General features: G+C 41.9%; 1 protein-coding gene across 2 annotated transcripts in view; it reads left to right on the top strand.

The window, feature by feature from the left end:
- The first annotated feature begins 5,897 nt into the window (after nucleotides 1-5,897).
- Nucleotides 5,898-13,457, top strand: part of DGUOK (deoxyguanosine kinase) — a 36,292-nt gene continuing 28,732 nt past the window's right edge. Inside the window, exon 1 of one of the 2 annotated variants that reach the window (XM_079791828.1) lies at nucleotides 5,898-6,081. In XM_079791828.1, the coding sequence (XP_079647954.1) occupies nucleotides 5,940-6,081 (142 nt within the window). In that variant the 5' untranslated portion in view covers nucleotides 5,898-5,939. The remainder of the gene's footprint in view (nucleotides 6,082-13,457) is intronic. The other variant, XM_079791829.1, reaches the window with a different exon arrangement.

Raw genomic sequence — 13,457 nt, forward strand, 5'->3', positions numbered from 1 at the left:
GGGCTTTTCACATTTTATTTCTAATTCACACATAACCCTGTGAGATAGGTACTATTATTGCCTCCGCATTACAGATGAAGAAACTGAGGCTCAGAGAAGTTAAGGACTTGTTGAAGATTATCCAGAACCAAGATTAAAATCCAAATGTAGCTGACTCTAACGTTAGTACTCCTACCATACCACCTTGATTCCCTTTCCTTGAACATGAGTAAGAATGAGGGCTGAATGATTGTTGGGGGCGGGTAAGAAACAAGGGCTTTCAGAGAGGTGAGTCCATGCACAGAGAACAAGAGCAGAAAGAGAAACACAGGCTTATAGGATGGGACATAATGTGACCAAAAACACAATGCTATTTGAATTGAAGTGAAGAAAGTTTATAGGGGACTTAAAATCACTATGAGATCTTTTGCCATTGAGGGTTAGGTTGTATTTTGCCCTAAACTACTAATTAAGAAAGTAGTGCTCTCTCTCTCGCTCTCTCACTCTCTCATTTGCTCCCCTCCCTGTCCTTGGTCAATTCTAGTTAATTTCACAAGTATTTACTGAATTTTTGGTAAATAAATCTACAATTACTGGGTAAGGCCACATGGAGTTTATACGTATACCCCACAAAGATGATTCCTACCCATCAGGGTTTCATTGCAGAAAGTGGGAGACAGACACAAACATGTAAGATAATGATTTGAGGTGAAACGGAAGCACCCACAAAGTACTATGAGGAAATAGGGGATAATGATCATGGCTAACATAGATTGAGTGTTTACAATATGCTAGGCACTAGTTTAAGAGCTAGCTTTACATGATTTCCTCATTTAATCCTCACCACAGCCCTATGAGGCAGGTACTAGTATCATTCCCATTTTATAACTAGTTTACTAGTTATCTCTATCACCCAGCTAGTTAACGGCAGAACTAGAGCCTCAGTTCTGCCTGGTGTAGCCTTCCCTCTCTCCACCTATCCCAGTCCCATGCCTGATGCTCCTGAGCAGATCTCACCTGGTCCATGAGCTTCCCAGAAATACCTGTTTGGAGACAGTGGACCCCATTAGAAGTGCAGGGACCTCAATGTCAGACATTCCTCCTCCACCACCTCTGCACTTTCCCTCTGGAGGTGAGGTGGAGAACCATGTTTGCAAAATCCCCCCTAGAGGATTTATGTCTTAGGGTTTCCCAGAAGCAGAACCTAAAATAAGGACTCACATGCAAATAATTTATTAAGGAAGTGCTCGCAGGGGAAACCTATGAGCAGATGGAGGAGGCAGGACAGGAAAGGGGAGGAAGCCCAGCAGGGGACCTCTGAGGCATAGCTTCAGCCTGGTCCCCAGACAGCTCTGGAGTTGAAGCCTGACTGTAGGCAATGAGCTGGGCGTTCACAGTCACCTGTCAGTGTAGGTGCACCGTGGACATAGAGTCCCAGGCTTTCCTCTTGTGAAGGGAAAGGGCTGCAGTAGACTGAGGGCGGTCCTGCAAAGAAAAGCCACAGGCACTGTTTGTTGGGAGAGAAATCACAGGGAGGAGGGTAGAGGGCACTTGCACGCACCCATGGACCCATGGAGGTGTGGAGTACGGACACTCCCTGCTAGAGACGGGCACACTGGAATCTCCATATGGGGGAAGAAGGGAAGGCCAATTGGTCATTCCCTTCCCTCTCCCATCCAGTCTTGCCCCACTTCAAGAAGTGCTGTCCTAGAATTCTTCAGTGGGTTGGTTACAATGGATTGAGGGGAGTGGAAATCCAACAGGAAGTCAACCAAGGATAAATAGAAGTTATGTCCCAGGCACGGAGGGCCAAGCTGAAGGAGCCATTGCCTACTGTATAATGTCTATTGGGTGGTGGCTGTGTGACATGCATTGTGTTAAAAGCTGCCTATGGAATCATTTTCTTAATCCTCACCCGTGGCTGTCTGAATCCAGAGCCCCCACTCTTAACCAGCCCCCTCTATGCCTCCCTCTGTGATGCGGTGTATCAGTCAGAGTTCACGCAGAGGAGCAGAGCCACCATCCGCATTGCAGGAAGAAGAAAGTTATTAGGAATGAGACTACCCAAAGGTGGGGGGAGCTGGGGAAGAGCAGGTCTAGAAGGAATTGTGGGATGATCACAGAGGAATCACTTCGGCCTTGAGGACTAGCTAGTATCTATCTGTGGGCACATCTGTCTGTCTCAGAATCTGGCTATGGAGATCTCCCAAGAGGAGTTGCTGAGGCTTCCATCTGCTTTCCAAATCTCACACTGGGTCCTCTTTTGGCCAACTCTAACTCACAGCCCCGTCAGGAGGGGATTCCAGGAGTGCACTTCCCAGCTTCACCAACTTGAGTTAGCAGAGTCCAGCACATCATGATATCCTTGATGTAGAAAGAATGTAACTGACCAGATGTCCAAGCAGAAGAAGAAAGTCAGGGTCACACTGGAATCTCCATATGGGGATTTGTGTGTATTTATTTCCCCATTTTTAATGGCTGCATAGGCATTTTTGTAACATGAGTCAATATTTTATTTGTCACAATAGCACTTAAAAAACATTCGAAAATAGTAATTCCTTCAGAGCTGCACCCCAGGGACTAAGCAGAGTGAATGGTGCATAGTAGATGCTCAGTAAATATTGAATGAAGGAATGGATACTGAGTGGCTAGAGTTTATGTAGGGCAGTTAGCTCTTACTCATAAACTCCAGCAGATATCTGACAATCGCCCAGGAGCAAAAAGTGGCCTCATTCCTCCAAGCAACTGGGACGTAATTTTGCTCACCAAAATGCCACTACTTTCTGTCTCTGGCCAACACCTAAGGTGGGATGAAAACACCCTGTTTACTACTTCTAGGAGGAACTGATCACCACCTTCTTTAGATGTCGACCTTGCTCACGACGATCCCTTTAATAGCCCTCCTTCCTTGTGCACAAGGGTGGGGACCTAATACTCATGTTTGTTCTCTGAGACCCTATCTTTTGGGCACAGCTGGGCCCATCAGATCCTTTCTTCTGGGAATTTGGAATTAAGACCAGAAAGATATTGAATTTTTATGCATGGTATAACAGAATAAAGCAAGCGTAAAGAAATAAAGGGGATAGAAGAGTCATCACTAGTATTGAGATAACTGACAGGCAATTTAGGCAAAAGACATTTTTGTTTCTTATGTCACTCTATACATTAAAAAAAACTGAGAGCTTTTAGAAGCAAGAAACAGAGAAAATATTCACAAAGGACTCATATGCAAAATATATAATGAATAATAACAATAAGTAAAAGACAGCCAGTAGAAAAATGGGCATAGGACTTAAACACGTCCTTCACAACAGAGGTTTCTAAAATAAATATATGGAAAGGTGTTTTACTTCATTAGTCATCAGGAAAATGCAAACTAAAACTATAATAAGACACCATTATATACAGCAGAATGGAAAAAAAAAACACACGAAAATACCAACTGTTGATAAGAATGTGGAACAACCAGAGCGTGTGCTCACTTATTGCTGGTGGCAGTGTTGACAGGTACAATCAAACACTGTGGACCTATTTATTATTTAGGAATATTTACTAAAACGGAACCTACAAATAGCCTATTGCATAGCAGTTGGTATCATAAGTATCTACCCAAGAGAACTGCACAACTAACTTTACTAAAACACATATTCAAGAACATTCATAGTAATGCTATTCATAAGAGCCCAAATCTAGAAATTCTCCAATGTCCATCAGTAATAAAATGGATAAAATACATTGTGGTAGAGTGACATGGTGAAATATCCATCAGTAATAAAATGGATAAAATACATTGTGGTAGAGTGACATGGTGAAATACTGCACAGCACTGAGAATGAATGAACTACAATTACAATCTCACAGATATTATGTTGAATGAAATTAGTACTTACTATATAATTTCATTTATATATAGAACAGGCAAAAATAAAGTCTGCTGTTAGAACTCAGGCCATTGTTTTCCTTTGGGGGAGTGGTAACTGGCATGAGAAATGAATTCTGGGGATGCTGGTAATGCTCTATTTCTTTATCTGAATCTAGTAACAAAGATATATTCAGTTTTGTGAAAATGTTCATTAAACTGTAAACTTACAATATATGCTCTTTTCTTCACTACATACCATACTTCACTAAAGTTTTGTAAAAATAATAACTTTTAGGAGCAGGTTAGTTGCCTGTCTGCAGATAAACCTGCTGACAACTTCCACATTTAGCCTTCACAGAGACCCCGAGGGCAATGAAGCAGCAAGATCTTGGGGCCCAGAGAACCTCTCAAACATTTTTGGGTGAATATTTTCCCCATCTAAGTTTACATAGACAAAGAAATGTAATTTTATTATTATTATTATTATTTTTAATAATCCTCACCTGAGGATATTTTTTTAAATTGATTTTTAGAGAGTGGAAGGGAGGGGGAGAGACAGAGAAAAACATCGATGTGAGAGAGACACATGGATTGGTTGTCTCCTGCACATGCCCCGACCAGGGCCAGAGGATCCAGCCTGCATTGAGCCTGCAACCAAGGTACATGCCCTTGACTGGAATAGAACCTGGGACCCTTCAATCCATAGGCCAACGCTCTATCCACTGAGCAAAACTGGCCAGGGCAAGTAATATTTTTACACAGAGGTGGCTGTGGGAGTGGAGATGAAACAGACTTTAGCTGTTCCAATATTCATTAGTACTCCACCCAGGTTACCCTAAATTAATGTACAATCTATTTTTAAAAAATAATGTTTAATATACAAACGTCACTTCAACCATTATATAAACACCAATACAGGAAAAAGGGCTTGTGCTTGCTATGCAAACAGCTTCAAGACAGGTGTCCCAGCCATCCCCCCCTCCCCACCCCCTTGCAAGCAGGTCTCTGCTTCCTAAAAGCTCCCACCTCCAAGAGTGCTGCCCGAATGCGGTTTTGCCTGTTGACTCTTGTGGCTAAAGCGTAGAAGGTGGAAGCACCCCCTGACATGCCATAAATCTGAGGTCGTTGAGACGTTTGGGTGTGGCAGGACAAAGCCAGGCAGGGCCTCACTCAGTGGCAGCAGCTCAGAACTGTCCCCGCTCCTCTGCAAAGCAGTTCTCCATCGGCAGCAGGACTCCAGTTTTATACACCAGCTTGTTAATCCCTCTGTACCCCGGCTCTTCCTTTTACAAATCCCATTCGGAATCCCCATCACTCTCCACCCCAACCTGCACCTCATCCCCCCCCTCCCGCAATTGTTCACGCCCACAGAACCCAATCTGTCAAGTTTAAACCGGTTCCAGTCACTTCCAAGCCTCCACCCACTTTATCCTAATGGGATTTTTGGCTACCACGCCAATCGGTTGAGCAAACGTTTACTAGTATTTATTCAAGAGACAAAGTAAGAGGTGGGATGTAGTTGAACTCATTGGTTGATTTATTCCACAAAGTGCCAGCATTGTGCTGCCGCGTTACAGGGAATGGGAAAAAGTTAATTTGTGTAAATTATTAGATTGCATCATTTTCCTACTTAACACCGTCCAGTTTCATCCCATTTTAGAATAAAAACCAGACAACAAACACCTGGAAAAAAGAAACCTCGTTTAAAATTACAATTACTTTGATTTGCTTTTTGTTATGAAAATTATTTTTAAGTTACACAAAAATGCAAAGGCGATGGAATTGTTATGTCTCTTTTAAAGTGTTGTTTTCCAAGGAGCAAATGCAAAGGGGTTAATCACGCCCTTGGTATCAGCTAACTTTCCCGCATCCCAAAACCGAACTTGACTTTCTCACAACGCTTCTCTGCAAACATCGCGAGACGAGAGCGGTCCCTTTGGCCCCACCCTCTTAGTCAGCTCAACCCCGCCCACTTCCTGCCGGGCGATCTCTGACGTCAGAGGTGCGCTGTTGTGGGTGGACGACAGTACCGGGAGCGGAAGTGCTCTTGGCGGAAGTGCTCTTGGCGGAAGTGCTAGTTGCGGGAATCCTGGGTGGGATGGCCGCAGGCAGGCGCTTTCTAAGGCTGCTGCGTGCCCCCTCCAGTTCCATGGCTCAGAGCCCGCTCCAGGGCGTGCCCCCCTCCAAGGGCCTGCACGCGGGGCACGGGCCCCGAAGGCTCTCCATCGAAGGCAACATTGGTAAGGGCCGGAAAGGGGCTGCCAAGCCTTGGCCTCCTCTAAGCAGGTGTCTGAGAGGCTGAGAAAGGGAGCTGGGCCCGGACCCCTTTCCCTACCCCCTCCTCCCCCGGTCAGTGCAGCGAGGCTGCTAGTTCTGAGGACCATTCCCCTCCCAAAATGCACTGCGAATCCATCCCTCTTTGGTTTTTAGGACGTCATTCCTCAATTCTCTTCCCACAGGGACGTAAAAGCCACGCAGTCTGTTGATAGGACAAGAGTTCAACTAGCTTGTTATGGATAAATCTAAATGGAAGCGACAGCGCGCTTGGTGTAATTTCTTTGTCCTGAGAGAGGGTTGCCAGATTTAGGGGGAGAAAAAAGGATGCTCATTTAAAATAGGATTTCAGATGAGTAATTGCTTAGTGCAGTTGTGTGCCATACAATATTTGGGGCATACACTAAAAATACCATTCATTATTTATCTCTAACTGTACTTTACCTGGCTACTCTACCCTAAGAGAGTTCTTAAACGTAAGGCATTCAGATACCACTTTCACTATTTTTGTCATGTTTCTTTGCTAGTCCCACTATAATGTATTAATGTTTTTCTTAGAAGAAACTCGCTTTTTAAACTTAAAAACATCTATTAAGTTAAAAACTGTTACAAGAACAAATAGAAACACTGTGTCTTAAATAAAAAACAATTGAAAAGAGAATGCAAGCAAAACATTTTAATTTAATGTTACTAAATTCTGACTTTATACTTTTACCTGATAAGGTGATGAACTCTAAAAGAGGATTAGCAATGTTGAGGGTCAAAAGACATGCTAGCAGTAAACTGAGAATTTCACATTTTATTCATTCAACAAATAACCTTTTGTGCCAGATCCACAGGCCAGCACTGTTCTTGGCCTTGAGGATACAGCAGGCAGCAGAACAAATATCTCTGCTCTCAAGTAGGGAGAGATAGACAATAAACAAAATAAATTAAGCAGAGTAAACCATATGTTAGGAAGAAAGTTCAGGGATGAGGGATTGAGGGAAGTTGCAATTTTAAGTAGGGTAATCAAGACAGTCAAGATTGGGAAGGTGACATTTGAGCAAAAACCTGAAGGTGAGGGAGTGATCCATGTGGATAACTGGGAGAGGAATTTTTCAGGCAGAAAGAAGACCAAGTGCAAAGGCCCTGAGATGGAAAATGTATTCAGGGAACAGGAGGGAAGCCATTGTGGCTGGGATGGAGTGAGCAAGAGGGAGAGGGGGCCCATAAGGTTAGAACAGTGGTCAGCAAACTCATTAGTCAACAGAGCGGCAAACCGTGGCTCTCGAGCCGAAGTTTGCCGACCACTGGGTTAGAAGGTAAGGGATGGCCAGATTGTATATAGGCCTTGCAGTCCATGATGGGAAACTATTGGAAGGTTTGATCAGTCAAGTGATATGATCTGACTTAAATTATAAAATGATCACTTTGACAGGCATGTTGAAGGTAGAATGTGTCAGGCAATGTGTCATACTGCAGTGATGAGTTTCAGTGAGTTGGACCGGTTGATGAGAAGTGATTGGATTTTAGTTACATTTTAGGGTAGAGCTAACTAGATTTGTTAAAAGATGTGGAGTGAGATAAAGAGAGGGATCAGTAATGACTCCAATCATTTTGGCCTGAGTAACTTGAAAGATGGAGTTCTGAATTTTCTTAAATGGCGGAGAATGGGAAGAACATATTTGGGGCAGGGAGTGGTTTCAAGATTTTGTTTTTAGGCATGTTAGTTTGTATATGGTTATTAATATCTATGTGGAGATTTTGAGATGTTGAATAGGCAATTAAATGTATGAGCCCAGAGTTCAGAGTCTCCCTGGACTGGGGTTATAAATGTAGATGGTATTTAAAGCCAGGAGTCTATGTATGTTAATGGAAAGGACTAATCCCTGGGGCAAATGTTAAAGAGATTGAGGAGATGGGAAAGAACTAGCAAAATAGACTGAGAAGGAATGACCACTGAAAAACCAAAAGAGAATGATATCCTGGAATCCAGCTGAAGAACCTCTTTGGGGGAGAGAAAAATCAACTGTGTAATGCTCTTTAATGGAGCTCTTTGGTGAACTTGAACAACTTTTGGGAGCAATAAGAGTGAAAGTCTGATTGGCATAGGTTCAAGGAACATAGGAGGTAAGGAATTGGAGACAGTGAGTTAAGCAATGGTCTGGAAGTTTTCCTAGAAAGGGAAGACATGGGTGCTAACTGAAATGGAAAGAGGGTTTGAGATGGTTTTTATTTTTTTGTTTTTGTAAGAGAAATTAGAAATAGTCTCATAGAGAGGGACACAGATGGTGAAACAGAAGAGAGGATAGAAATGCTGGAGTGATGTTAGTAAGCAAGAAGGAGTGGACTCTATAGACCAAGTAGAGCAAGTTTGGTCTTAACTAGGAGCACAGTTTATTTCTAATAATGGGGTTCATGGCAGCTAAATGAGTCCTGATTTGAGTGAGTAAAAGAGAGAAATGTAGAATTTCTGGGCAGCATTAAGGACCCACTTGTACTTAGTTGTCATGAATTTAAAGTGAGACCAGTCACCATGGCTGTGTGTGTTTCTCCGGTCAAATCAGCAACATTGAGAGGAATGAGAAGGGAAGGTCCTGCTTATCTGCCTGGTGGTGTACAAAGCTGTTTTGTCTTGTACTTCAAGAAACATGCCCCCAAAGGAAGCTTTAGCCTTAGAGCCCAGAGAGGTACAAAGTACTTCACAAAGTAAGTACTTTGCACAGGCCATCAGGTTAGGTGTGAGCTGCCTTTCCCAATTTTCCTGACCTTGGCTTCTTAACCTTTCCAGATTGCTATGCTTCTTCCTTGCTTTTTCATGCAACCAAAGGTCTCTGAATGTCTACTATGAAGATAGACTCATGTGTGATACAGCTCCTGTCCTGTAAGGAGCTCACAGCCAAGTGGAAGAAGCAGACTTTTAAACATGATTTATATGCCATGTTTGGGCATGGAAACTTGGAATCTCTGGGGTAAGAATTCCCAAGGGGGAGAAGAGGAAAGAGTGTTCAGCCACAGGAAGTAACATTTGCTAAAGCAAAGCCTGAAGAAACATGCAGTTTTAATAACAGGGAAGTAGCTGGATGTGCCTGGAGTTTAAAGGGCCTGTGAGAGGATGGCAGAACAAGAGATTGGAAGGGTAGGATTTGCCAGATTTTTGAACAGCCTTGTGGTCCATGCTAGGAATTTCTCCTTTAGGCAGTGAGAGGCTACTGAAGACTTGAAGCTAGTATGTGTCAAGACCAGATTAATTTTAAAAAGAAATTTGGCTAGAAAGAGCAAATAGGAAGTAAGGCACATTTTTTGCATGTCTTGTTTGCTGCAGTACCCACAATGCCTTGCATCCAGTTGAATGGATAAATGGAAACAGTTTGGAGAAGATAAATTTTATGGCTACCATAGTAGTTGGAGGGAGGAAAGATGTAGGCCTGCACAGAAGGAATGGAGGGACAGAGAAGAAGTGATGGTTTGAGAGAGATTTTGGAAGTAGGATTGATAGGACTTGGTGGCCACTTGGAGGTGAGAGATAAGGAGGCATAGAAGATGACAATACGGTTTTATAACTTGGACACTGACTGAAAACTGAGGATGGGAATAAAGGAAGAAGAAGTCTGAGGAGATAAGAGAGATGTCTTTTATATGAGATACCTCTGAGACATACAGAGATAGGTGTTCTGAGGTAGATTAGAATATGTGCCTGGAGTCAAGAGAGAGATGGGAGCTGAGATTTCATATATGGAGGCTGTTGACTTGGGGAGTTGTTGAAGCCTTGGTAGTGAATGCAGTTGCCCAAGGAAAGTGAATAATGAGAAGTTGATTAGGGTTCTTTAATCCGGCTCTCCCTGGTTATGTCTCCCATTATTCTCCATCACCCCACACTGATGACTCTCTCCAGACAGAATTAGTCACTGCCTCCTCTGTGTGCTTTCAAAACATTTTGTACCCACAACTGCTGTAGCACTTGAGTTCTGTTGAGATTGTTTGGGTTGGCACTTAGTGTCTTATTCATCTTTGTGTCACGAGCACCTAATCCCCTGCCTCACCCATTGTACTCATTCAGTGTTTACCAGATGCTTGAATCCTATGCTGTGATACCCACACGGAAGTTAGTCATTGGTACCCACAAAGGAAGTATTTTAAACTGCTAATATAATAAAATCAAATAATTTGGTTATCACAGGTGACATCTTTAAACAAATCAGAAAAAAAGTACCCATTCAGGAAACCTGAACAGGGCAAGGTGAACTCCTGTCCTAATTGAAGTTAGATCTCTTTAAAGTGGCTTTTCTTACAGTCCTACTGCTTTAAGTCTTGTTATTCTGATCCTGCAGGTGTAGACAGCAGCATGTGTAGAGGAAATAAATAAGTAAAGAAACAACCAATGGCATCTAGTTTGAGTTGTGAAGGCATATGCCATGTGTGATTGAAAGTGAAAAGCTTGGGCCCTGTCCGGGTGGATCAGTTGGTTAGAGCATTGTCCCATACACTGAAAGGTTGCAGGCTTGATTCCTAGGCAGGGTGTGTACAGCAAACCAATATTTGTCTGTCTGTATCTCCCTCCATTCTTCTCTCTCTAAAAAATCAATAAAAACATGTCCTCAGGTGAAAATTTAAAAAGAAAAGAAAGTAAAAAGCTTGATACTTCGAATCTCTTAAAAAATAAATTACCTAACCTATTTATTAATTTTTGTTTTATTATTTTTAATCCTCACTGGAGGGTATTTTTCCATTGATTTTTAGAGAGAGTGGAAGAGAGAAGGAAATACAGAGGGAAATATTGATCTGAGAAAAATACACCGATTGGTTGCCTCCTTCACGCGCCCTGACCAGGGCCTTGGTCGGGGAAGAGCCTGCAACCAAGGTATGTGCCCTTGACTGGAGTCAAACTCGGGACCCTTTGGTCTGCAGGCTGATGCTCTATCCACTGAGCCAAACTGGCTAGAGCTAGCCTATCTTTTTAAATATACTCATCACTAAAGTGATATATTGAATATATCAGTTATTTTATGACTACAAACCTAAATTGAAGAAAGGAGTGCTATTTGAAATTTGTGAGTCATCTCAGACTATTCTTACTTTGGTTTTAAAGACCCTACCAGAAAAGAAGAAAGTGTTTTATACTTTTGCAGTCTAGAGACTTGAACATAAAGCTTTCCTAATAACATGTTTCCTCTGTCATTCAAGATTAGTGATTTAAGATCACCAATATGCACCTTTAACTTTTTTGCTGTTGTTAATCCTCACCTAAGGATATTTTTTTTCTGTTGATTTTTAGAGATAATGGAAGGGAGGAAGGAAAAGGAAGAGAGAGAAAAACATTGATGTGAGAGAGACATTGATTGGTTGCCTCCCATGTGTACACTGACCTGGCAGGGATCGAACCTGCAACCCAGGTCCAAGCCCTTGACTGGGAATCGAACCTGAGACGTTTCGGTATGGGCCAGTGCTCTAACCACTGAGCAACGCCGGCCAGGGTGCATCTTTAACTTTTATTGAGTATAAACAATTGGGCAAAGAATCATAGGGGGAAATAAGACCTATTTATTCCAAACATTGTAAATTGGAGTCTGTTTTATATGATTCACTTCATTCCATCCATCCATCTCCATTCTTTGTACCTGGCTAGATACTCAGGATTTAAAGGTAATAGGTGAGTCTGTGTCTTCAAAAAGTGAGTTGGTTGGAGAGAGTGATGAGTCACAAATAATTACAGTGTAATACCTTGGTAAACCAGAGCAGGTAGTAATTAACTCTGCCTAGAGGTGAAGGAGCTGGAGAAGTTCAAGGAGAAGGCAGCAGTGAAAGGATGAATCAACTAGTGGGCAAAGGGCGTGCAGGGGAGGACATTTCAGATCAGTGAGGTTCTCAGGCAGAATGGAAGATTTTGGGTTGTACTTTGAAAGCTGTGAGGAACTTTATTTTTTGGTAAACATAGTTTACCATGAAAATAAAAGGAATCAGGGCAAAAATGTACTAAATTTCTTTTAAGCCTGCTGAGTGGTTTTTAGAAAGTTTCTTCAGAATGCCTGTAGGCTTGGAGCCTATACAGTGATCCTGGATAAAGTTCCTTAACAGCAGGGTCTCAGCCTAGGTTATCATTTTAGTTATAGTACCTGCCACTTAGTAGCTACACCTCTTGATTGAATGACTGAGTAAGTGAATGCAGCATCAAATGAAGTTCCTGAAATAAAGGCTTTAATTTATGTCTTTGAAGAATTTTTGTTTAAAGATAGATGGTTTTATATTTACTGCCATTGTTTGCTTTTTGGTAGAAAGTCTCAAAATGGATTTTTTTACCATGTTTTTCATTTTGTTTTGGAGAAGAAAATGCTTGGAGGAAGAGTCTCCCATGAAATACAACTGTATGAAATTTAAAATAACATTATTTCGGGCATTACATCAGATACTATCTTACTACTAGATTTTAGCATAATGTAGTTAAAGCAGGCAATGTAGTTTATGGAAAAATTTGTGTGAGGAAAATAACCATTGACTTAGGAATAAGTTGAACATAAACAATAGAACTCTGGTCCAGCTTGTGAAATGACAATCCTGGTGCCAATAAAAATCAACATGTTGAAGTAATACACTCTTAAGAAAATAGCTCCCACCCCTTTTCAAGTCATGGCACATATAATAAAGTACAAGGATATCCAAGGCCCCCAGGAAAGGTTTGATACTGAGATCTGATACCTCCCAAATTTAATATTAAAATATTTTGAAAAGTAACAGTTAAGCTGGGATATAACTAAATTATGATAATGATATCATAAGAGGCTGATGCTCTGCATAGAGACCAAGCAAAGAAAGGAATTTGTCAGTTTGTCCAGTGCTGATGAAGTGGCTTTCAGTAGACATGAGTGTTCTGGTCACTAGGAGAAGGGCAGTGTAGCAGTGGAGAGCCAGCCAGTACCACTGGGAAGCCCCTGGGAACACTTTAAAACATTTATCTTAAAAAAAAAAATCAAAACCCAAGCAGGAAGAAGAAACTCTTAGTGTCAGGTATCACAGCACTAAAAATTATTATGCTGTGTCTGGTATTAATATAAACATATAACTTTTAATTATTTTTTTAAATTAATTATCCCATATCTGTGGGTGGTGGCTAGCACAGCGAGTTCCATTATAATGCAGGTTAAGAACTAGTGCCCTGTGGTAAATGACCCAGGTTCTCCAAGGCGTACAGCAACATGGATGGCACAACTCTTAGGACATGTCTTTCTTTGCTGAAGCCAGCTTCTGATTACTAAATTGGCTTTCCAGAAGCTTTGGAATGGAGAGTAGAGTGCAGGGTGGAGGTGTTGCCCTGGTGTGATTGTTCCAGTAATTGGAACTGTGTATTTCCCATTACATCTAATTT

This window comes from Cnephaeus nilssonii, assembly GCF_951640355.1.
Source record: "Cnephaeus nilssonii genome assembly, chromosome: 15".
In the NCBI taxonomy this organism is placed as follows: domain Eukaryota; kingdom Metazoa; phylum Chordata; class Mammalia; order Chiroptera; family Vespertilionidae; genus Cnephaeus; species Cnephaeus nilssonii.